Here is a 25,060-nt window from a genome sequence, read left to right as displayed (position 1 = left end):
TTGCTTTTAAAAATTTCCCCCTTGTTGATTCAAGTCACTGAGGTGCCCTTGAGCAAGACCCTTCAGTTTCAGTACTCCAGTGTTGCTCAGTGGCAAACAGAAGGAGTTGTAGGTTCGCAGGTGTAAATGTGTCAGAGTTTGTTTGATTGTGTGCATGGGTTCTCTCTGGATACTTCTCGCCCAAAGTCAGCTGGGATAGGCCCCAGAACCCTGATGAGGATGAGTGGTTACAGAAAATGGATGGATGTGAGTGTGAACAGGACATCCCTGAAAAACAAAGCATTGCTCTCAGTCTGACTACTCTGGATGAATAAAGGTTTACTTAACAACAACAAATGACTCTTTATACTTTTTTTTCTGCATGTTTCTGCTCAACGACACGGCCACAGCCTCCATACAATGTCTCCGGCGCTATCAGTAATTACTTTTTCATGTGGTTCTGGGCACAAATTCATTCACAGATGACTAAAAACAAGGATTCGTGTAAACTTTGACGAGGTTGTAGAGGTTGTCTTGGGCCAGAACATAATCCTCTATTTCCTAAACAACTTCCTCAGGTACTGATAAGAAAATGGAATGCAGCTCTCCGATATTAATTGAAGTCACCCGCCCCCTAGTGTCAGGATACATGACACTGTAATTGAGCTGTTATTCGATCACAGGTGATCTTTTATTTAGTCCTGCGTCTTTTATCCTGCATCTGTTACATGACGTTTCATGTTAGACAAAGCTGTTGCTGCGTATTATTTGTCGCTCGTGGACCACTTGGTTTGTAAAGACACTCAACAGCTCACAATTGCTTGTACAAATTGAACATATATAATCAAGTTTCTTTGCCCCTCATAAAACTTTGTGATTTGAGAATCTTTCAAATCCTTGTGACTGCTTGCTGTGGTTTTGCAGCAGCTCTCTTGTGGTCAATCGTATAGATGCTTGAAAGAATTTTCTTGTTTGTGAAACTGAAGAAAATGAGGACCTTGGATTAAGTTTCTCAAGCTATGCATTATAGCTGTGGTGTTAACAGCAGGGCAGTGATTTGACCATGCAGCAGTGAATTACTTAGATTTATCAGCAGTGGAGTGTGGGGGTCACCAGTCTGCCAGCAGACACAGTAATGCAGATATCAAATGTGTCATCACTCAGCTTCATCTTGTTTATTCCTCAAAATAGACTAATTATAGAAAATTACTGTGAGATGCATGTGATGAGGCGTTTACGTTTTCAGCAGAAAACTCCAGCGCAGACAGGACTGAGGCGCGGCTGGGATGGAAGGGGGGTTTGTGGGGGATGGTTTCCCAGAAAAAAAAACCTTAAAATGTTGCAGGGCCATCAAAGAGTCATGTTTAGGTTTCTGAGATCCTCCTATGAGAAAGTGGAGTGTAGAGACTTCTGGCAGAGCATGTTGCAATTTAGTTGGGAGTTCATCCAACAGTCAGGGAAAAGGCTATTTATCATGACATTTTGTTGATCTGGCAGAGGAAGAAGAAAACATGAAGACAATATACTTATGTTTCTAGGAAATGGCTCACATTATTTATATGGTATCATAACTGAGCAGGAGGAGAAAGTTTCAATCTGTTCTTGTGTTTGTCTGTTTTTGATAGAGCTGCTATGATTCAGAATATTCATCTGTTTTCATTCTTTGTGATTTGTTCATTCTTTCTGCTTGTTACTAACCATCTCTCAAAAAGGGGACAGACTAAGCTGAGATATCAAACACACTTGGGCATGATCAGACATCACGTATGCAATGGTTATATGAGCAGCAGCACCAGACTTGTGTAACAGATTCAGAACCTCCAAATGTTGAACTCCTCCTCCTCATCATCATCTCACTGGGCGCATCTGCAGGCTGCAGGAGCAGAGCGATATGACTTTACACGGATACATTCAAACTTAGCTTTTCCTCTCTGCTCTTTGAATATCCTTCAAATAGACATGAAGGATATTTGAATTTAACTCAAGTGGCAACCCCGGCTCATTTGAAATATTCGCGTTTGTCACGTTAAAATCTCCTTGAGTTCATGATGGGATTACGCATATTTGGCACGCCACTTTACGCATATGCGTGCGTCTATTTTTTTGTTTTCATCCTGCAAGCTGCCCATTCTCAGAGGGATCAAGGGGCACAACAAGGAGATAGCCAAAAAGCAGCTCTCCGGCAGACACTACAGTGGTCACACAACGGCAAGATTTTTAGCATTTTAAGCCAGGGCTCGGAGTATCAGCCACCGAGGCGGAGAGGCGCACAGCATCAACAAGTGCAAGCGCGACCTGTCACCATCATTCGTGATGCGGACGCGAGACAATCGGACACCTCGAGTCAACCGGTGGCCCAGACCCAACAGCAGCAGCAGCAGCAGCCTCAACAGCCGGCGTCCAATCCGCGCACCCCCGGTGGCCTCCCGCCACCACTCCAACGCCTGGTGAGAGGGCAGGAGCACCGCCAGCATCCCCATGACCACCCCAGTGAGCGCACGGGGACGCAGAGGAACAGCAATGACACCCAGGAGAAAGTCACCGTCAGTCCACCCAGGAGAGAAGACATGATGGTCGGTGATGATCCCTATGACCCCTACAAGTCCATTGATAGTGATAATCCGTATTACAATTATTATGACGTTTACGATAGACCAAGGCCGAGATCGCGACCAGGATATGGCACAAGGAACCATCAGTACGGTGAGACCACGTTCAAAAGAGGGTTTAGGATGCTACAGTGCAAATCAGTCAATCTGTATGCATGTTTATTTGTTTGTGTTAGTTTTACCACCTTGTATTTGCTGCCACAGTTCTCCATTGTCACTATTTTAATGTTGTTTTAGGTCTTCCTGATCTCGTCCCTGACCCCTACTACATCCAAGCCTCTGCCTATGCCCAGAGAGTCCCCATGTACAACCTGAGATGTGCAGCTGAGGAAAACTGTTTGTCAAGGTAGACTACTGTCAGAACTTAGAGAGAGAGAGAGAGAGAGAGAGAGAGAGAGAGAGAGAGAGAATCACACTCAGTCAAGTCTGAGTGTGATTCAGAGGGCTTTGAGCCAGAACAACCTAAAGTGTCTGTGGGTGAGAGCTCCCCAGTGGAACCATGAGGTAAAATTAACCGAATCCCGCCAGTGATGGGGGAGAGGGGTGGAGTGGTGGACTTATGTTAAGTTTAATCATAGTTTTCTCTGGAAGAGAAAGCACAAATGGTAAACACATTAATGAAAACTTACCCGAACAACCACGTGCCTTCCAACTATTTTTCCACCCGACATTTACACATAGGCAGCCTTCACTCAGACTCAGACGAATCTGCTCCACTCAGAGGAGGAAAAAACAATCTGAGTGATGTAACTGTGTCCATATATGACCCGTGTTTTATTGTTTTGTTTTGTTTTTTTGGCTTGTGCCTGCAGCTCAGCCTATAGAGGCAGCGTTAGAGACTATGACACCCGTATGCTGCTGAGGTTTCCTCAAAGAGTCAAGAACCAGGGGACAGCAGACTTCCTGCCCAACAGGCCACGTTACTCCTGGGAGTGGCACAGCTGTCACCAGTGAGTATAATGTCATGTCAGTGCCGTCAAAAATATTAAAATCATGAGAGTTTTAAATGGACACGAGACATTTTCCTCACGCATTAAAACTCAAAAGGTATATCTTGATCTGTGTAGCTGTTTTGTTCATCACTTATTTGTTTCCAAGAGATCATGTTTATCACTTCACACTTTGTCTTTTCGTTTCTGTAGTTGTGGTATGGCACCCCCTGTTGAACCACAGTTGTGTTGCTTTTGGCTGTTTTATAGTTTTTATTGGCTGTTTTGTTGCTTTGTAGATATTCAGATATCAGGACTTTTACAGATGTAATTCTTTTTATTTTTACAAAGATTTGGCTCTCAAAATGAACTATGTGGCCGAAAGACATATGACCTGTGAATTCAATAAATTTATAGCCAGAACTTGTCAAATAAAGAAATAAAGTAGTGTGATGACAAAAATGAACCAAAAAGGAAAGCCACTGCTATTTTTGTACCTTTACAGAGCTTTTGGAAAAGTGCTTGGTTTTCCTTGATTCTACAGAAACTACCTCAGTCCATAGTTATGTTGTGAAACAACCAGCCCACTCTGTTAATCCCCAAGATGGAGCACAATTGGCAGCGACCCAATAAACTGTTAAACGTAGACTGTATAGATTTGTTGTCAGTGTTTTGAAAGTCAACAGATGTTAAAATCCAGACTGTTTTTGTCTCATTAAACAAACACTGTCTTTAAGATAATGGAGTGAAAGCAGATCACTGCAGTTTTACATGTGCATAATTAAAAAGAAAATAAACACCTGCAATGTTTTCAGCCACAGTGGCTTGCGGCCATTTGAATGAAAAGACGAGGAAATGTCCAACAAAATGCATTTCAATGTTAATCAGTTATTGTAGCAATGTGGCTCTGGCTCACAAAAACATTTGCTGGTGTGTCTCACCATGACAAACAGTGACATGTTGTTTTAACAATTCCAGACTGATTCAGATCTCCCTCAGTTCAGATTCAAAATGTTGTTGAACACTGGTTGCTGTGGATCCACAGGCATTTCCACAGCATGGATGAGTTCAGCCACTACGAGCTGCTGGACGCCAGCACACACCACTCGGTGGCCGAGGGCCACAAGGCCAGCTTCTGCCTGGAGGACACTTCATGTGACTACGGCTACTACAGGCGATTTGCCTGCACCGCACACACCCAGGTCTCAGTGACACCTAACTGTTGAAATGTTGTTGTTGTTTTCACTTTGTCAATTGTTTTTATATTAATATTTGACTACTTGTATGTGAAAGGGGTCACAAAGGCAAAGTAATTCTGAGTCAACCAACTAGCTGCTGCTGTGAATAAACACAGGTAAACAGCTATAACCCTAACCCTAACCCTAACCCCAGGAAAAGCACATGTGTTACTAATAAAATCAACACGGTCTTCATTCATTATATTATTAATGCTTTTTTTTATTGAAATGACAAAATGTCTTATGTAGGAAAAAAGATCCATTTCAAATAGAACTGCTGTAAAATGACCTTAAGAGACATAGATATCTAAAAACTACAACCACATCTTGTTCAAACATGAGTGAGTGGTTTGAGTGTTCAAACCAAAATGGAGGACAGCGATTTTTCTGACCTGTTTTTCTTTCACTGAGGCGGCCGTCCTTCCGAGAACAACTTCAGTATTTCCTCTTTGCAATGGGCCAGTTTTGATGGTGATTTAATGATTTCCTGTAAGATGATCCCACCTGCCTGAACATCTGTGACCAGTTGTTTAATACATGACCTTTCCATCTCGTTCTTTTCTGAAGATTAAGATTGAACCATTCTTGCTATTTTTATGATAAACAACTTTTTATTCATACCTTTAGATTTTACACTGTAATGAAACATTCAAGTCTTTATTGAAGTTGCAGTTTCTGCTCTGTATGAGAAAGGCTGCATATTGTTTAATAATCAGATTGTTTATATAATGTTTTATATGAATGCTGTCCAATGTGCAGGGCCTGAGCCCAGGATGTTACGATACCTACAACGCAGACATCGACTGCCAGTGGATTGACATCACAGATGTGAAACCTGGAAACTATATCCTCAAGGTTTGTTCAAAATACCAGATGAGACCTCCTGAGACTGTTAAAGAGTCGTCTGGAGTCACATTTCATTCCTGACATTTGAACTCTTCTGGCTTTGAATTCTTTGTTTAAATTTTATTGACTGCTCTCCACAGGTCAGTGTAAATCCCAACTATCACGTACCAGAAAGTGACTACAGCAACAATGTTGTGCGTTGTGATGTTCGCTTCACCGGCAACTACGCTTATGTGTCAGGTTGTCACATGTCGCCGTAAGTATCACGTCTCAACTGACAAATGTTTCTCCGATATTCCTTGTGTCCTCCACGAATCCTCACTGCTGTTTTTTCTTCTTCTTCTTTTCTTTATTATATTTTCAGATATTAAGAGATGACAGTCATTGACAGCATGTTCTGTAAATGACAACGAAGAGGACTGCATATGAAAGCATATAAAGCATCATGAACTGTTAGTGATGTTTATAATTTAAAATACTCACACTTTTTTAAAAAAAAGAGTAGCAATCATCTGACGTCGTAGTACCAGATAATGTTAAATTCTTCTTCGCTTTGTCTCCTTACTGATAAGTAGATTCTTTCCTCTTATTATCTTGTGGGATATTTTTCCATTTGCCGCTTCGACTCTTTTGTGCTGTCTGCTTGCATTTCATACTACTTGTAAAATAGCTAAAGAATAAAATGGATTAGAGGCTTAGGATAGCTGAATACAAGCATAAACGAGCTTGTCCTCATTGTTAACTCTATATCAATTATATCACAATTTTACAATGAACCATTTGTTTAAAGGAAAATGTATTTGTTATATTTATAAGCAACGGAAGAAACTCTCTTTACTCCAAAAAAAACGTCTTTAGTTGAATAAAACGTTGCGATATTTTTAGACTGCTCAGTTTGAAGTGACTTCCCTGTCTTGTATTTGTTCTATCTTATTGTCTTTGCCACACACACACACACACACACACACACACACACGCAGACTTACACACCATGGAAAAAATGTAAATAAAGGTGTCCATATGTGTCCACAGGTGTCCTAGTGGATCAGTTGAGATACTGATCCACTGGGACACCTATGGACACCTATGGACGGGGACACCTGTGTTCAGTCAAATGGATTAAAGGACCAGTGTGTAAGACTCAGTGACATCTGCAACCATGTCCACTCACCCTGCTGCTGATTTAAAGGGCTCATTCTAAGGTAACATTTCCTATTTTAGGTGATTATACACTAATGAAAACACAGTCTCAGTATTATATTTAATTTCTGACATATTCTGTAAATAGAGACCCCTAGATATGACACACTGGACCTTTAAACCCAACAGAATTTCAGAACAGTGTTTTTTTTTGTGTGTGTGTTTTTCAGTAAAAGTTTGACTGTCATGAAATAAGAACTTTTTCCTTTTTATTAGATAGTAACAGCTTAAAAGAGAAAGTGGATAGAGAGCGGTATAAGACATGCAGCAAAGGGCCGCAGGCTGCATCGAACCCATGCAGCTATGGTAAGGACTCAGCCTCAGGTGAGCTATGAAGGTGCTCCTGAAAACAGACTTTTATTTTAATTTTAGTTTTATTTTATTATTTTATTTTAAGGACAATTAAGTACAATTTTATTATAATTAATAAATAAAAATGTTTGAATATATTTTTTAAATCATTTAAGAAGTTATTTAGTCTGCCGGGTTACAGAGTTTACAGGGCTCTGCCTATAATAATCCCTTATTTCTGTTTTCCTAGATTGATTACTTTATTTTAAACAAACAACACATTTTTAAACTTGTAACATGAGGTCATAGATTGTGTCAATCAGGTCTTATATGCACCAAAACGGTCAGACAACTTCCTCTTCACACAGCTGATGGTAGTCTCAGTTAATCAGAACAGCTGATAAATTAATTAAATTAAATCCAAACCATAACCTTAAACATCACATGAGTTAAGTAAATGATCTAAATTGTGAAATTCTTCCATGGCCACCTGCCTAATATTGTGTACGTCCACCTTTTGCCACCAAAACACAGACCTGGCCCATCGAGACATGGCCTCCACTAGACATCTGAAGGTGTTTACTAGTATCTTGCACTGAGGGTTGCGAGGTGGGGCCTCAAACAGGATCGAACAGCACATCCAACAGATGCTCCAGCTCTACCAGAATTTATTTTTTCAGCAATTTGAGCTGCACTAGTTTGTCTGTTGAATCAGACCACCTTTGCTTCACAAGTGCATCCTTGAGTCTTGGCCATGAACCTATCATAGGTTCACTGCTTTTCCTTCCGCTGCAGTCCAAGAACATGCCACAAGAGCTGCTGTTTTTGGGCTGCTCTGACAGAGTCAGCTGTTGAAATCGCTTAAATTCTTTCCATTTTTCCTCCTTCTAACACTTCAACTTTAAGAACAAATTGTTCATTTGCTGACGCATATATTCCAGCTCCTGACAGTTGCCATGATAACAAGATAATCAGACTCTCTATTTATACTAGCAGAGATTGCAGTAACTTTTGTTTGTTTTCTGCTCTATGATCTGATTCATCAATCACCTTAAATGAAGCATCCTTATGTTATTGTTACCTAAGATTTAGCTTGTTATAAAACAGACATGAACACTGGCTCTACACGGAGTATTTCAACCACCGGATTCTTCTTCAGGAAGCAGAGCGTGAAATGGGAGGGTTACTATCTGCAAATACACCTTTAGAGGCCATCAAATTCTACACACTGCACCTTTAAACCATTGACAGTATGAAGAAGAGACATTTTGAAGTCTAGAAAGTGTGGCTCTCCTACCTCTGCAGCTTCCTGGCTGATCTTAAAATCACCAAAGATGTGGATCATTGGCAGACCTAAGGTGGGTTGAATGACACCTGGGCGGTACGTAACAGCACCCACCTGGCAATCAAAGTGGACGCACTGTTAATTATGCATATAAGCCTTAATATAGTCAGCCTCAGTACAGTTGTCCTGAACATAAATTAGCTATAAAGACCAAAACTGCTTTTTGTACCAGGCTGTAAACATGTTTATTTCTTCTGTGAAGTTGGACAATTTAACATGGGGACTGACATGTTCTGGAGCCAGCATCAAGTGGCCGTCTGAGGAAATGCAGTTTTTGGCACTTCCGCATTGGCTTTACTTCAAAGTCACAGACGTTGCTGCTTGCTTTAAGGAACCTTTGTGGCCTTTGTGTGACTTTGATGAGCCAGAGACGAGAGAATAGCCCTGTGTGGTAAAACAAACATCATGTACGTAGTTTCCATTTTTTGGCCTGTTTTTGGCACATTTAGAGACAAAAGCTCACAAAGTTTTATTGTATAATAGTTTTATACTTTTCAAATCTCAACTTTAACATGCATAATTTGTTGTTCTGGCTCAATTGTATTGTTTTTTCCCCCCACTAAAACTCTAAAATTCTTCTTCATTTTAAACTGTTATTACACTCTTATAATATGCAGTCAGTCACAGTGAACTGCCAAATATTTAAAAATTCCAAGTTTTCTGGTGGAAAAAAGGGCAAAAGCATTCACTCACAGGACATTTTCCGACCCTTTTATAGTCAAATTAAGCAACAACAACAACAACAAAGGCGTAAATTTTGAGGCTTGTGTCATCATCAATCATACTAATTTGAACACTTTGTTGGCCTCCATTCTTTTTGGGGATAAAATAAAAATCACAGCCCGTGCGTCATGCGCCCTATCCTCCGCTCCACCAGGGCGCACCACTGAGACTTTCCTCCACGTTTGACGCGTCCACTGATTTTTATCAGACTTGCCAGACTAACTGGAGTAAAACCACCACCAGCAGTGTGTGTGTGTGCGTGTTGGTAGATGTGTGTGTGAGTGAGTGTGTGTGCGTGCCATAGGATCAAATATTACCTAGAGAAAAACAGCCGGTTTGTTGTTTTTCAAAGCCAAAATGCATCCGGTCAGAGTGTCGATCCCGTCGTTTCGTTCAGAAAACAGCTCGATGGAGAAAGGATACACGGTAAGCTGCTCCATAATAACCTCTGTCTGTCTGTGTGTGTCTGCTGCTGTCATCACTTTTTTATTCCACATGCGTCTGTCTCGCCGTTCAGATGGAGAAAATCAGCCCTGGAGCTCTCACCTTGTTGTTGTTGTTTTTTTAAATACATTGTAAACATTCAAAATCATTTGATTCAATTATATAAAGAGCATTAACCCGTGACAATGCAATGCAACTCATGGATTTGTGTCTAATTACAGTAAACGACACACCCACACACACTAAGTCAGAGGCTTAAACTGGTGTATAAATAAAGCTTCATGTATTGTAACCTCATATCAGGTGTTAAAGAGCCCTTTAAACTCCACATTTTAAAGGGGTACACCAGCATTTTTTATTGTATTTTGCCTCTTAGTATAAATATTATATACATCCATACATGCATTTTCTGTAACCGCTTGTCCTTAATCAGGATTGTTTGGTCTGTGGGAGGCTGGAGCCAAACCCAGCTGGCACTGAGGCAAGAGGCGGGGTACACCCATAGACAAGTCGCCACTTCATCACCGGATCACACTGGATCCTACATTTCCCATAATGCATTCAATAGCCTTTTATTCAGACCCTAAACTTCCATGTTTTCTCCATGCCAAAAGCAGGCTTAACTATCTACAGATTACAAACTACTGATCTGATCTGATCCCAGTGCCATCTATTTTTATATAGTATATAAATAGTTTGCAGTGTTTGGAAAGAGATTTTCTTGGAGTCCTTCTTGCTTTATTAGCCAGTCCTCCTGTTTCTCTAAGTTAAACTAAGCTAAGCAGACCTGCTTCTGACAGCAGCTTCACACTTACCAAACAAACATGACATCATGGTACTCTTGGCAGGATTAAGTGTTAATGAGCCTTTTAAACTCCCCATAAACTTTTAGCTCTTAGTGTAGGTCAACCTCCAAAAACATTGGATCCTACATTTCCCATAATGCATTCAGTAGCCTTTTATTTACACTCTTAAAACTCCACACCTCCAGATTTCAAGACAAATTTAAAGGAATAGTTTTTGGATAAACACGTATTTGTACATACACTTCCAACTTTTTGTCTCCACTCCTGAAGCTAAACAAGCAAACTGGCTTCTGAGAGCAGTTTTATATTTACCGTACAGACATGACATCATAGAAAGCAATTATTTCCTTTTCCTATTCCTTCAGTTTATTGTATTGTAACCTCATATTAAGTGTTAACGAGCCTTTCAAACTTCCCATACATTGTATTTTAAAGGAGAACAAAAACAACACCAACTTTTAGTTCTTAGTGTAGGTCCAAAAACATCGGATCCAATCGCAGCGTCATCCTTTTTACCAAATTTAGTTTTTAGAAATAGACTTATTTGCTTTCTTTGAGTCATCCTGCCTCCAATATTTGAGCTAAACTAAACAAACCAGCTTCTGACTGCAGTTTCATATTTTCCGTACAGACATGCAAAGTGTTAACAAGCCTTTTAAACTTCCCATTACATTTTATTTTAAAGGAGAACACCATCAACTTTTAGTTCTTTAGTGTAGGTCCAAAATCCTACATCTCCCACAATGCATTCATCATGGGTCATTCTTTCCCTTTTTCCAAATTTAGGGGAATGATTTTTGGAAAGAGACTTATTTGCTTTCTTTGAGTCATTCTGCCTCCAATATTTGGGCTAAACTAAACAAACCAGCTTCTGACAGCAGTTTCATATTTACCGTACAGACATGACATCATGTTCCCAAAATGTCAAAACTATTTCTTTAAATTCCTCACATGTAAAATGAGCTGGCAGCCCGTCATGCATGAATGAATGTAACTGGTAGTGGAAACGTTTTTGTAATGACATTGACTAAATAAACTGCGTTTAATGGTCGCTGTTGTTAATAATTCTTACTCGCTGGCTCGATACCAGTGTGTTTACAGTGTCCGTGCTTTTACAGAAGAATCCAGCTGACTGAAGGAAGTCTGTTTAAGGATGTTAACAGTAACTTTGACAAGAAATCTTTTAGATTCAGAGAGCGGCCAGATGTTTCCTGTTGGTAACTAGCTGACATAGACGTTTACTGACAGGCCCGGTGTCTGTACTGGGAGGGGACGTTTGTGGCTGATGAACTCTGCTGATAAATCATGATTCCTTTTAACAGACTCTTTTTCCCAGTAGTCATAATAACTCCTTCCTTTCTTTCTCTCAGGTCTTTAAAATTGACGTGCTGATGAACGGCAGACAGCATACTGTTGAGAAACGCTACAGTGAATTCCACTCTTTGCATAAAATGGTGAGATTAAGTGCATTCCTAACGTTTCCAGTCATTTACTTCATGTTGAACAAAATCCTCCTTCCTCATGGGTCCTTTGACTAATAGCTGAACATTTGTGTGTGTCATATAAGGCAGGTGGAAGATGATCCTCCTGAGATTTCAGAGACTAAACAATTCATTTGGTAATCAAAAACACAATATATAAATGAATTGATAATTAAAATTATTGGTTGCTGGAGTAAATGTCTTAATAAAGTAAATAAAATGTTATTTATGTGGCATATTTCATACAAAAAGCTGCAATACTGCAAGCTGGAAATTAGTAATTCATTTCTCTTGTGATGAAAAATGTACACAATACCGCACCACAAATAAAGGAGGTTGAAATGTACACAGATGTATCATTAGATACCTGCAGGGAGGCACATTTAAAGACTAAATCTAATATTTGGAGAGAGTTCAGATGGAGAGTTCAAGAAGTGTTCAATCTAGGGCAACTGGACTTGGTTGTTGATCGGTGAAGACGTCAAGTTGCCCTAGATTGAACCCTTCTTGAATAAAGATGACCTGGATGACTGAGAACCTCCACAGACTTCCAGATGGAAAGTTATAATGAGTTACTTCCAGACCTCACAAATAACAAAGTGGATGCTCACCACTTCAGACATGTTGGACCACAAAATGGAAACCACACTCTGGTCATGCCCAGAGTTTTTGTAAGGATGTATTAGACGTCCTGAGAGGAGCAGCATATCCCCTCCATGATTAAATCCCTGAAGGCTTTAAAGAGCTAAAGTCTGTTTGTTCCAAATGCTCTTGGTAACGGCCGTTAAACATATCACAATGTGATTGTTGAAACCTGAACTGCCAACATATAACATAACAAAAAATACAGGAACTATATGTGACAGTATGCGATAAGGCAGCAAAGACTCATAGACATTTAGAAAGATATAAAGAAGTATGAGGCTTCAGGGATCAGCGGGCTTCAGGAAACATTCAATAAATTAATTCAGTAAAATTCAGACGTGTGTTGGCCTACAGAAACAAATAAATACTTAATGTGCTCTGCAGTGGTTAACCACGTTCACCATACTTTATTTGAGGTTGTAGCTTTACAGCTGAGTTCCTCTTCCTCTCTTACTCTTTGATTGAAACACACAAAAACAACAAAAAGCATAATTAACTATAATTAATGAAGCTGCTTCAGTTTCAGGGTCCTGGTCCTGAATGCTTGAACAGAACAGACCCAGTGTTAATTTCAGTGGTAACGTCTGAGTTTTCTCTGCTGTCAAAATGTCAGTTATGTTTGACACACACTGTGTTTTTAATAATAATAATGATAATAATAATAATAAGTTCATTTATTATAGCAATTTTCACAAGAGTTTCATAAGAGCGATATAAATAAAAAACATGAGTAATACAGCAGGCGAGAGAAAAGCCAGTTTGAATAAATATGTCTTGAGCTCCTTTTTAAGATATTTACTTTTGAACCTTTTATTGTATAGTAGCAGCTGAAGAGTGACAGGAAGGTGGGTGGGGGGGGTGGATGACATGCAGCAAATGGCCACTGGTCGGATTCAAACCCTGGGCCGCTGCGGAGAGGACTGAGCCGCTGTGCATGGGCCACATGCTCTACCTACTGAGTTTACCGGCACCCTTGTGCTCCTTTTTAAAGTCTTCAACAGAGGCCGCGGAACGTAAGAGCATTTCACACCGTTGGAGCCACCTCTTCAAAGGCACGATCACCTTCAGCCGTGTACGAGGAAGGACCAGTAAGTCCTGGTCAGAAGATCTAAGTGACCTACTTGTGACGTAAGGATGAAGCATATCGGAGATATATGCTGGTGCCTGACCGTGCAGGACTCTGCAAGAGTCAACCCAACACTCCAGACTGAAATACCTTAAAACTACATAAAGGATTGTATGAAGTTATCTACAGACATTCATGGTGCCCAGAGGATGAACCAGTATGACTTTGGTTATCCCTTGACTTTTCCTCTAGCACCACCAGCAGGCCAAAGGTTTCACTTCAACATCTACTCAGTGGATTGGCTTTTGGGGGTGACGTCAGGTCAAAGAAGCAGCTGCCTCATCTGAATATTATCATGCTGCAGTAAAATGTGTTGTGTGCCAAAGTGCAGCTTCGGCTGCTTGTTCTTCCTCCCATCTGATCTGCCATTTACATTTTTTTTTTAAATGATGTTTTCCAGCTAAAGAAGAGCATAAAACCACCCGAGATCCCATCGAAACACGTCAGAAACTGGGTTCCCAAAGTCCTGGAGCAGAGGAGGCACGGCCTGGAGCTCTACCTGCAGGTACTGCTTGGAACTGTTTGCTTGAGATAAAGAAGCAAAATATTTCTTCATGTATATGAAGTATCAGTATCGTCCTATCTTCTTTTTAACCGAGTACAAATTCTGTGTCACCCAGAGTAAACATACAAACTGGAGTACAGAGGTAGAAAGACTAAACAAACAGTTCACCAGAGAAAGGTCATGCGGGTCACTTCAGTTGTGCGCTTTGTAATTTGCTTTTGTTTTGTCTGTTTTTTTTTTTCAGACTATAATTATGGAAAATGGGGTCCTTCCAAAGATATTCCTGGATTTCCTGAATATCCGCCATTTTCCTTCAGTGCCAAAAACCGAAAGCTGTGGGTGAGTCGAAACTGCAGGTTTTCTATGAACTAAAACCAATTTGTGGCTTTTTTTTTTCTTCTTCTTTCTTGCATCTGTGGGCGAGTTTGCTACTGGAGGGCCATGTGGCTTAACTTGTTTTGTTTTTTTCTTCTCACTCGAAGGTCGTTCGATACAGAATCGGAGGAATCGAGGTGAGTTTTGGTTCCTGTTACAGTCGATATTTATATTAACTGGATGAGACCTCAGGTCACTATTTGCTCTGCACTTGAACCTAACCCTGTATGTCAGTGACACCGCCTACGTTTTTTTTCATCCTGTTAATTCATATGCAGCATGTAGCCGCCCACAAACCTTCTCACTTCTCCTTTTTGGACTTTTCTCAGTAAACTTTCACACCAGCCAGTCTTGCTGTTTCTGAGAGACCCGTACCTGCTGCCATCTGCACATGGTGAGTTCAGGATACTTATTATTTATGGTAAATTAACTGCATTGATTTTCAGTTTTTTTATTTATGAAAACATTCTCTTCTTCTTTACCTCCAGATACATTTTCAAACGTTGTGATCGAAGGTGTGATACATGGAGTTTTCTACCCAGATCTTCAACCCAGGTAGAGCTGCGGAGCCGAAGCTGAGGGCATGTCACCGCAAAACAGACGCTCCATATTTTGACACCATTTTAGGTGTGCATCAGGAAGAACAGAACATGTTACACAGAGCCTCATTTATATTTTCCAAAGCATTACACAAAAGAAACGTAATATTTAAAAAAGGGAACGCATCATCGCTCAATAAATCACTGGCACTACATTTTAAAACATCCACTTACCTCACCTTATGACCAGTAACTCCGGCACAAGTTGTTCCTAAGATAACCAGTGTTGACCCACAATTTAATGGATTTGAATCCTACTTGTCAGCAATCAATTAAACTATATGTGAAACAGTGTGGCAGGTTAACGTAGATGTTTTCAGGCATTAGTAGCTTGAAATGAATAAAAAAAAATTATAGAGCTTATTGCTTCATGATAGATTAACTTATATTATAACATTTTTTTTTCTTTCTTCAGAAAATACTGAGTGAAATAAACAAACAGGATCAAAGTAGGAGAGACCTAAAGCATGTTTTAGTTAATAAATACCAGAATTTTGTCAATGTCCTGTGTCAACTCCAGAGAGGAAATGCTGATGGCAGCTGGACTGAAGGTTAGTTTGCCAGACACAGAGGAGGCCTGTAAGGACAAAGCTCAGAGCTGGAGTGTGGAGCTGGATCATAGCCTGCAAACAGGGAGGTGCCTCTCCCTTTGAAGCACCAGTGCTGCGGTTCTTTTTGAATTTGTTGCAAGCTGCCAAATGGAGCCATGCGAGAGGGAAAGCGGTGTGGGACAATTTCAAGGCTGCATTGTGGTGGAGTTGACAGCAATGTGCCACATGTTAGGGTGGAAATGATTTCAGTAGGTCGAGGCAGTGATGTGGACCTCTCTCTGACTAGTGAAGAGCTGCTGGATGAGCGGCTCTGTACGAGGATTTGGGCACAAAGCCAATTTGAAACGTAACCTGACAGGAAGAAAAATGTGGCACAACTTGTGCATGAGGAAAGGCACGTTTACAGCCGTGAAGGACAGATTTAGAGAGTGCTCCACCGATTTAGCATTAAACTCCTACGACTTTGTCTGACTGATGAACCAGAGATATCATCTTTTTTTTTATTTATTACTCCATTAATCCTTCTTGTATCTTCCTGGTGCTTACTTTACCCACAGTGCAACTTAGTTATTCGAGTAGAGATGATGAGCGCCCTGTGGAGGTCTGGTAAAGTGTCTAATTTCAAACTCTACACCAACAGATTTTCAAACAGCTCCATCTGGAGCCACAAAAGTCTTTATACAACTGATTTCCATATATACAGTCAGTCCAGTCTCCAATGTATAAAATCGGTGGAGTCCTTTTCAGAAAACGTTCATGCTTTTCTCATTTACGCCTCCTCGCCTCCTCCTTTCACTTGCATCTCCAGCTCACCCTGAAGCTCTCGCCATGTGTCACAAACGATGAGATGTGATGAGGAGTCAACCTGTTTAAACAAACCACAAAGTCCCCACGCGTCATGCATGACTTCTCTCCTACTTTGAGGACAGAAAAATCCATGAAATCCACCAACCACATTTGAAAATAGCTCCATTTTGTGCAATATAATATTAACTACGAACTCTATCATCATGAAATCAAAGTAGAAATCCTTCTTGATACATCACGTACTAATCAAGTTTGATATGCCAGTATGAAAAAACGGCCAGTATGGAACACTAACACCAGTCATTGTTACATCTAATGTGGAATTTACACATAATATAGTAGGTCCGTTTTTCACTTGTGGTGATTAGAGTCATAGTCACCCATCATGTAAAGGGATGCAGAGTGTGTTTTGTTTTGCAGAGCGATTTAAAGCTGATTTAAACCAGTGAAACACTGTGCGATAGGACTTTAAAATATATAATACAAGTCGTCTTCATGTTCCCTGCAAACAAACTAACCATGTCCTGTTGTGAACACTCGAAACGACTCGTAGCTTTTGTGAAACATGTTGCACGTCACTTCTTTGACAGTAAACGATGACACACTTCATATGTGACTGGACCTCCACTACACAACCGTAACGACTATATATTCATACTGAATTAAGTGAATACTAAGCAATTAACCTCGACACAACTAAACGATGATTTTATGTTTTAACAAATTCAATAATTTCATAGAATCCATCTTCTAGATTTATATGTATTTATATTGTGTGACGTTATTTGTGCTCCGACTGTATGAAGTGTCATTTTTTTGTGTGCCATAAGTCGACCTACAGTGAACACTGGAATTCTACTGTAGCACTTTAAGATGGGCGATATGTAAAAATACTGACACCAATAAAAATCCATTATTTCCACAAACCTCACGTGTGTTTAATCGAAATGACATCACATTTATTGACACCATGAGCTCTTTATTAGAAAAGTGACTAGAAAAGGCGGCTGATTGACGATCTAACAAGCGTTTTGTATTTCTGTTTCTCACATTACAGGGTTAGCATAAAAGAAGTATGTTCCCTCAAACAGGGTAAACCTTCACGTATCCTTCTGTATAGCTGAAAATGTGCTTGATTCGTCTTGAATCGTTGAAATTAGAGCCGAGCAAATTCACCCAGAGGAAGAGGAATTATCGGCCACTTGATCCTGTTCATGTTTGCAGGAATCTGTACCCTAAAACTTAAAACTATCGAGTAACAACGGGCGTGTCTGTTGTACATTTTCATCCCCAGACAAAGAAGCATTAATGTGTAGTAGTTGAGCGTATTTAAAGTATGATCTTTCAGCAGATCACATAATGCAAATTTCATCTGTCACAGAGCATTTTTAGTTAACTGTCAGTGTCTTGGTGTTTCTTTCAGCCATAATCATAATTAAGCAAAACGGAAGAAATGGATCTTGCACAGCAAAGCATATCTGGCAACATGCAGCGTCCTCCGCATGAAACATTCTCTGCTTGAATTCGTAAACAAACGCTATCAAAAAATACTGATTTTACATTTGGAAAAAATCTCAAATATTATAAGCTTAGAAAATTAAAAAATTCTTGGATTTCTGGGTAATGAAGTCCCAGTAACAGTCCAGTAGTAACAAAACACACATCTGTTTGGAAATGTGTGAACCTGCAGGCATTGAACAGGATATCTTTGGTCCCTTAAAGTTCTCCATGACCAACTTCATCTTTTAGACGTTCGTCCTCTTTGCCGTCCCCCAGAGGTGCTTTCATGTTGGCGTAGGTAACTTCTCTCGTCAGCTGTTCAAGAGGAGGGAGACCCACGACCAGGTTTCTCATAGCAATGGCTGTCATCAAGAATCTAAATGAGAAGGTGACAGGGTTAATGAGAGAGTACAATGAAGTTTTTAGTGTAAATACAACGCCAAACCTGGCACGTTACTCACCCCCTTCTTATCGTGTAGTACTTTTTCACTGCAAAGCGCTCCAGTCGCTCCAGCGTGCCGGCCTCCCTGCGTTTCTTCACCTCCTTCATGCGTCGCTGCCTCTTCAAGAACAGCTGCACTATCGGGTCGGTGGCGTTAATCTCGTCATCTTCCGCAGCCATAAGAGGCTGCAGCTCAGGAGGAAGCGGCTCGGTTTCTGTGGGATAACATTATTCAGTCACCATCCTCAAAGCCAGTTATTTTCACTTAAATATATACTCGGACACAAGAAGCCTCCTTTACTACACATTTTTTAGCACATTTAAGTGCTACCCTGCCTGACATGAGCATGTTGTCACCTGTCCCATTGCGAACACGCTCCTGGAGCTCCAACAGCTTGGTGAAGTTCTCCTGTAGCGCCGCCTCTGTCGTGTTGACGTAGACGTACATGTAGCAAGATGGGCCTTCAGATACTGTGTACACTTTATGGTAATCCCCAGCAGGCACCTGCACACATCCCGACGTGTACATTATGGCAAATGCTTGAGTGTGTCCAGGTTAAACAGTATAATGTTAATGACGGTGGTGACTGTGTGTTTCTGTACCTTTGTCTGCTCACCAGGCTGAAGAGTGTAGTTCTTTTTCTCTGCCACTACCTCAACGTTCACTTGGCCCTGCAGTACGTGGATGCTGGTGTTGCCCAGATCTTCACTTACAAAGTTTTCTAAGTGGAGACCTAAAAGGTAACATACTGTCAGTTAGCACAAAGTCTATTCAATCTAAATGAAAGGTTAAACAATAGGGAGGTTTGTAACCTGGGAAATCCGCGATAAAGACAATCTCAGTCTGATTGTCCAAACTGCCCTCGATCTCCTGGAACTTGGTCCTCCACGGCGAGAGGTCCACCAGTAGAGGCATCAGCCATGAGTTTGGTTTGAAAGGTGACCAATCAGCCTTGACAATGTCCACACGGGGATCAAAGATCCTTGGAGAAAAGTCCAGAGCAAATTCAAAAACACACTCTTACATTATAGATGTGAGGAATCACATTATAATCATCCTTTCCCTCAACAAAAGGCTCTCATACCTTTGCTGAAAGCGTTCATTGATGGACACCCAGATGTCAAAGTAGATTTCAGGATCGGTGATATTATAGCGAGGTAGGAGCTCATTGAGGCACGTGGCATACTGCTTGAGCATGTCTCCATGGTCTTTCCAACGACGGCTTTGTGTGAACACCTTCAGCACACACAGACAATGTGAGTAAATTTATTACAAACTAAGAGAATATCACAATCTAGAAAGTCTGTAATCAACCTGGTGGGGTCTGCAGATCAAAATTACACTGCATGGCACATACACATAGAGAGTAACTGTAATGCTCAGATTATCTGTTTCTGGCAGTATTTTCCTTGTAACTCACCCCCGGGTTCAGATATCCGACGTCTCCAGTCTTTCCATCTTTGTAAGTGATCTTAACGTGCTGATGGCTGCGGGAGTGAACCATCATGTCCCACGAGTAGCCGTACAAGCCGTTGGTCCAGTTGTTGTAACCCTGCGTAAAGACAAAATTATTTCTTTCACCACTTTGTATTAAAAATGGATATAAACCAAGTTTGCATTCATAAAGAAGAGAGAAACACAAAGAGTTCACATCAGAGATGAGTATCTACTTCAACTTTGAGCTGTTGTTTGCTGTGGATCAAAGACTGTTGACTCTGATTGAGCAACTATCAGTCCATTGACTCAAAGAGAGCTTAAAAGGCTTCTGCTGACAGAGAAGTACAATCTTATTAAACAGCACTGTGCACAGTTTCTTTGGATTACGTCAGCAGATTTACAGATGTACCCGTGTGATGAAGTGGGAGTACGGCATGAAGAACTGTTCAGTTATGTAGAGAATAGTAAAAACGGCTGCCAGCTTGTGTCTCAGTTTGGATGATTTGGCGACAGGCGGCGCGGTCTCCTGGCGATCGGTGGCGGTGCTGCGGATCTCGCTGTAAACACAGGAAGTACTAGGCTGAGAATCCGGTGAGGTAAGTGGCAGGACTGCCTTGAGGAATGCTGGGAAACGTGCGAAGAATCTTCTTGGCCAGTCGGGGTAGCAGAAGAGAGGGCTGGTGGCCAGCATTGTGTAGGAAAACATTCCTGTGGAAGATTAACATTCTTGATAAGCTGAAGGTAACATGACACCCCAGGAAATAAAAGCAGTGTTAAAAATAAAACAACCGACTCACCGATACTGAAGAGCTGAGAGTTCATACAGTGGAAGTAGGATACAAAGAAAATTCCATACGGTCGCGTGACATCAAAAAATAGAAGGTATCCAGCGGTGAGATCGAGAATAAGACCGCCACCGTGCACCACCAGCAAGTTTACTAACTCCACAGGAAGAAGCAGCCTGAAAAATAACGAGTGACACAGCACGATCAAAGTGCGAATACTGACATACAGCAGTCTGTGATTAAAGGCTAAATAATACCTACTTGAAAGGATCAAACAGCCAATGGTGTGCCAAGTATGACATTGAGTATCCCTCCACCCAATCAGCATCCAACTTTTTGATTCCAGCAAGGAAGTATACAATAAATATCTTGGAGAAACAAACACATTGACATCATTAGAGCACCTGTACCAAAGCAATGTTGATGATAATAAAAAAGAAAAGTTAAGAGCTGTTAAAGGTCACTAACCTGTGTTCTCAACAAAGTGTAATTCCATAGAGGCACATGAGCATTTCTGATAGAAGGCCTCCGCAATCCATCGATGGACCTACGAACAGACACAGTTTTTCTTTCCTCGCACATAGAGACAGGGCAGAAATGCACAAGCAAACCCACAAACATCCCCACGGACATCATCTCACCAGTATCTATTGCCGTCCATGAGCGTGAGCTGAAATCCAATGAGGCCGTACAGGTAGGAGTGATTGTTCCACGTCGTTTTGTCCAGAAAGAAGATGTACCAGTACGTGGAGATGAACATGAGGCAGGAGAGGCGGTAGAAACAGCCGAGCATGATGCCCAAGGCGCCTTCAGGGCAAAACATAAACACACAACTTCAGTTAATAATACTGTTGTTACTATGAATTTTTTTACAGACGTGAACTAGTCTGTGAAAAGTCCTACTTAGCCAGTGAACAGTTGCATAAGGTACATAAAACATATAACATAGGCTTTACAGTACATACATACAATATATGCACACACATTGAATACAATGCCAAGAAGCTGAGTTATCGATCAACACAAGTTTTTGATGGTATAACTGGGTATCCATGTGAAGGACTGTATCAAGTTGGTAATGGAGATTTATAATTTTGGATTTAATAATAATTCATTTGAACACTGTAAGCTGTTCATATTCTATAAACCATTGTTCAAGTTTAGCTTCTTTCCTTGCTTCATGGTTACAGTGGGTTTTCACAAGAAGACTGGAATAAGGTTTATGGACACACTCTGCAGACTAGGCGCTTGGAGCTTGTGGTGAAACGACCACTAAACACATATATCTGAGGAGTCACACACTGTGGCCAAACCACACCTTGAGATTAACTTGTCATAACAAAATTCTCTCACACAAATACCATAACAAATATGTATGATGTAATTTGTGGCTCTCCCAATCTTGTGAAGAAATGTGGGAAAAATGAAGACAGTTATATAAAAACATTTACAAAATGTATTATAGTGTTATCCTGAAATAACCTGCTGCAAAATAAAGAATCAGTACAAACTATTTACATCATAAAATGTACAATGAAATGGTTTGGACATGCAGTGATATGATTATTGGCATCTTAATGGATGGTTTGAATGGTGGCTTTGAAATTCCTCTCTGGTGTGAAATCAAGGTGAATATTTAGGAGAAATATGAGAAAGAATGGTAGAACACTGATTTGTACCCAGGCTGGTACTAGTATTATTCTGTTTGTGGTCCTGCTTAATCTACAGTGTGTTGTTGTTGTTAAAATCTCTGTATGTTAGTTGTTTTGGTGGAAAATTTGTAGAAAAAAAAGTGGAACACTGCAGGTCTGCTGTATGTGCTTTCATCTCCACCGCCCAGCCGCCCCACAGAGACCGTCTCCAATAAAATGATTGCATCCGCTTGGACTCAAAAACAAGGAGGGGGCTGGAGTAAACACTGAAGTGTGAGTGTGACCCACCGAAGAACATCACCACATACACCAGGTACATCCAATCCAGTGGCAGCGGCTGTAGGAAATTGAAGAGGGGAAAGCGGCACACAGGGGCGCCATCCAGGTACTTGTAGTCCAGGTGACTGAGGCCTCGTTCCTGTGTGACGTCGATGGCCATCAGCAAACCTGCATGAAACACACACATGATGAAGACATGAATTTTAGGTGCAACCTGTTGCAAAATCACCTCAATAAGAGTAGACAACTTACCAAACAAGCAGCGGAAAATCCCCAGGGATGCAGGGTCAGTGGGGCGGTTCAGGAGGGTCACCAGGCTGCTCCAGGAGGTCAGATCCTCCTTCCTGAACCCAAATATCTTCTCCATCTTGCTTTTGGTCTGCGGTTGATCTTTTTTAGGAGCTGCATCCCTCTGTGCGGTTTGTTCCTCTCCATCACTGCCCACAAGAGCTCCTTGAGGTTTAACAGGAAGATAAAAGTCAAACAATGGAGCATTATGTCTGAGGAAGAGTCATGCATTTCTGCACTAAAAACGCGATTTGTCTTACTTATTGAGCTTTACTTTGAAAACATAAAAACATCTGGATTACTTACAAAGCACTGAAGCTCTTACATGCATATGAACCGTGGCTGTGGTTTCAGATAACAACCTTTGGTCTAAGTGGTAATTACATTTGGCTACAACAGCAACACTTCGCCACACTGACTGTCACCGCTAACAACAACCTCACCTGCAGTCGCGTCTCTCGCCTCCATTGCTACAAACTGTTCAGAGTTGTACGGTTTATTTGGTCGGAGACATGGAGGAGGAGGTGGAGGTGGGGGTCAGAAAAAGTCCTCTCCTGCCCCAGGTGGAGGTGTCCCGCCTGGTCACGTAAGCGGACAGAGTTACGTGTCACTGTCCCACGCACACGGAGGATAGTCCGGGAGGTGGGAGGATGCACGGGGCGGGATCGGAATGTTGTGAAAGAGGTTCTCGTCGTTTATTGGCTGATTCCTCCGACGGACACGCCCACTAAGGGAACACCTCACACGTCATATCCTGCCACAACTGGTAGATTCCGCATTTATTTATTTATTTATTTATTTATTTATTTATTTATTTATTTATTATGTATTTAATGTTTTTACCTCACAGAATATTTACCATTGTAAATGTTAATATACATTAAAAATACAAATATATTTATCATTATTATTATAATGTCACATTCTGTAGAACGTTATTTATTAATTTATTTTAATTTATTTATTGTTATTTTTTATTATTGAATGTTTTTACTCACAGAAATATTTAACCATTTTTAAATGTAATATACAATAAAATAACAAATATATCAATTATATATTAATGTCACATTCTGTAGCACGTTATTTAATATTTATTTACTATTATTATTTTATATTGATGTTTTTACTCACTAGAAATTTAACCATTTTTAAATGTTAAATATACAATAAAAATACAAATATATATTCATATTATTATTATAATGTCACATTCTGTGAGCACGTTATTTATTTATTATTTTACTATTATTTTTTATTATTGAATATTTTTACTCACTGGAATATTTAACCATTGTAAATGTGATAATAAAATATACATTAAAAATACAAATATATGTTATTATTATTATTAATCATGTCACTTTTGTGCACATTTCCTTCCATTTAATGTATTGGTAATAATAAAGCCATGTATGAAAAGTGCCTCATGTTTCCTCCATTGTATTGTTCTCTACACAAAGAGTGTATAATATTTATTTATGCAAAAAAATTAGGACACCCAGAAAGATTTTGTCAATTAAAGATGGAAACAGACTTTATCTGACAGGAAACTGTGAACAATGTAAGATAATATTTTTTAAAATTTGTATTCTATACTAGATGGTGCAAGTTGAGTGTGTGCATATTTTATGACTCAAACTGTATTGTAACTGCAAGTTCTGTTATAACATATATAAGAAAATGGCAATAAACATAAAAAATATATTTACTGTATATATTCAACTAAGAGGTCTATACTCCTCTCATATTAGTAAACGGCCTTTAATAGAATAAGTGTTTGTGTTTCAGGCCAGAAAGAACAAATGAGAGATTTAAGATTTAAATTCTGAAAAATATTAACCATGGAAACTTAATATCATCTATCATGATCACAAAAATCACACAAGAGGCACACAACACAACAAAGAGTAACCTAACCATACAACCTCCTGCTGGTGTGATCATACATAAGCAGAATAGCACTTGTGCCACTGGAGGGCAGTCATATATGTTTGCCAACTTCTTGTTTATTGACCCAGAGGCTTTGGAGCAAAGAGCTCAGGATTCAAGGGCATGGGCGGTCATATTATTGAAGACAGGGGCAGTGCCTGAGTTTTTGAAGTCATTTTGTGTTTTTAGAGGCTGATTAACATCATCATCTCTAAAATTAAGTATTCCCCTTTTCAGGAGGAGCA

At 40.3% G+C, this 25,060-nt stretch overlaps 3 protein-coding genes across 4 annotated transcripts; 2 read left to right on the top strand and 1 right to left on the bottom strand.

The window, feature by feature from the left end:
* Positions 1-1,736: 1,736 nt before the first annotated feature.
* Positions 1,737-6,485, top strand: loxa (lysyl oxidase a). Of its 2 annotated transcripts, XM_010736351.3 has the most exons (7): positions 1,739-2,682; positions 2,826-2,934; positions 3,401-3,538; positions 4,563-4,719; positions 5,515-5,610; positions 5,742-5,857; positions 5,966-6,485. In XM_010736351.3, the coding sequence occupies exons 1-7, from the start codon at positions 2,025-2,027 to the stop codon at positions 5,970-5,972; spliced, it is 1,281 nt and encodes a 426-aa protein (XP_010734653.1). In that variant the 5' UTR covers positions 1,739-2,024; the 3' UTR covers positions 5,973-6,485. The 2 variants fall into 2 exon arrangements, with proteins under 2 accessions (XP_010734661.1, XP_010734653.1); XM_010736359.3 differs by lacking the exon at positions 5,966-6,485 and having other exon boundaries at positions 1,737-2,682; positions 5,742-5,861.
* Positions 6,486-9,311: 2,826 nt separating this feature from the next.
* snx24 (sorting nexin 24) lies at positions 9,312-16,755 on the top strand. The gene is made up of 7 exons (XM_010736370.3): positions 9,312-9,586; positions 11,781-11,864; positions 14,063-14,167; positions 14,412-14,506; positions 14,650-14,679; positions 14,872-14,936; positions 15,031-16,755. Exons 1-7 carry the CDS (start codon positions 9,518-9,520, stop codon positions 15,099-15,101), a joined length of 519 nt encoding a protein of 172 aa, XP_010734672.1. The 5' UTR covers positions 9,312-9,517; the 3' UTR covers positions 15,102-16,755.
* Positions 16,756-17,415: 660 nt separating this feature from the next.
* On the bottom strand, positions 17,416-23,546 carry ggcx (gamma-glutamyl carboxylase). The gene is made up of 15 exons (XM_010736381.3): positions 23,327-23,546; positions 22,848-23,048; positions 22,605-22,763; positions 21,306-21,471; positions 21,133-21,211; positions 20,926-21,032; positions 20,677-20,840; positions 20,289-20,587; positions 19,863-19,994; positions 19,527-19,678; positions 19,255-19,424; positions 19,045-19,175; positions 18,799-18,946; positions 18,461-18,656; positions 17,416-18,375 (listed from the first exon to the last, which is right to left on the bottom strand). The coding sequence occupies exons 1-15, from the start codon at positions 23,349-23,351 to the stop codon at positions 18,216-18,218; spliced, it is 2,289 nt and encodes a 762-aa protein (XP_010734683.2). The 5' UTR covers positions 23,352-23,546; the 3' UTR covers positions 17,416-18,215.
* Positions 23,547-25,060: the final 1,514 nt, after the last annotated feature.

Source organism: Larimichthys crocea, chromosome IX (assembly GCF_000972845.2).
Source record: "Larimichthys crocea isolate SSNF chromosome IX, L_crocea_2.0, whole genome shotgun sequence".
Taxonomy (NCBI): domain Eukaryota; kingdom Metazoa; phylum Chordata; class Actinopteri; family Sciaenidae; genus Larimichthys; species Larimichthys crocea.
Note: the sequence above shows the minus strand (reverse complement) of the source record. Positions and strands in the feature narration are given on the sequence as shown.

Excerpts from the sequence above, each read along its gene's own strand:
- loxa (XM_010736351.3), top strand. The coding sequence starts at position 2,025 with ATGATGGGATTACGCATATTTGGCACGCCACTTTACGCATATGCGTGC. Across the intron at positions 2,935-3,400 it reads GAGGAAAACTGTTTGTCAAG|CTCAGCCTATAGAGGCAGCG; the intron begins GTAGACTACTGT and ends TTGTGCCTGCAG. Across the intron at positions 5,611-5,741 it reads CTGGAAACTATATCCTCAAG|GTCAGTGTAAATCCCAACTA; the intron begins GTTTGTTCAAAA and ends TGCTCTCCACAG.
- snx24 (XM_010736370.3), top strand. The coding sequence starts at position 9,518 with ATGCATCCGGTCAGAGTGTCGATCCCGTCGTTTCGTTCAGAAAACAGC. Across the intron at positions 11,865-14,062 it reads TCCACTCTTTGCATAAAATG|CTAAAGAAGAGCATAAAACC; the intron begins GTGAGATTAAGT and ends GATGTTTTCCAG. Across the intron at positions 14,937-15,030 it reads CCTGCTGCCATCTGCACATG|ATACATTTTCAAACGTTGTG; the intron begins GTGAGTTCAGGA and ends CTTTACCTCCAG.
- ggcx (XM_010736381.3), bottom strand. The coding sequence starts at position 23,351 with ATGGAGGCGAGAGACGCGACTGCAG. Across the intron at positions 19,679-19,862 it reads TCGGATATCTGAACCCGGGG|GTGTTCACACAAAGCCGTCG; the intron begins GTGAGTTACAAG and ends TGTGTGCTGAAG. Across the intron at positions 18,376-18,460 it reads TACTACACGATAAGAAGGGG|ATTCTTGATGACAGCCATTG; the intron begins GTGAGTAACGTG and ends CTTCTCATTTAG.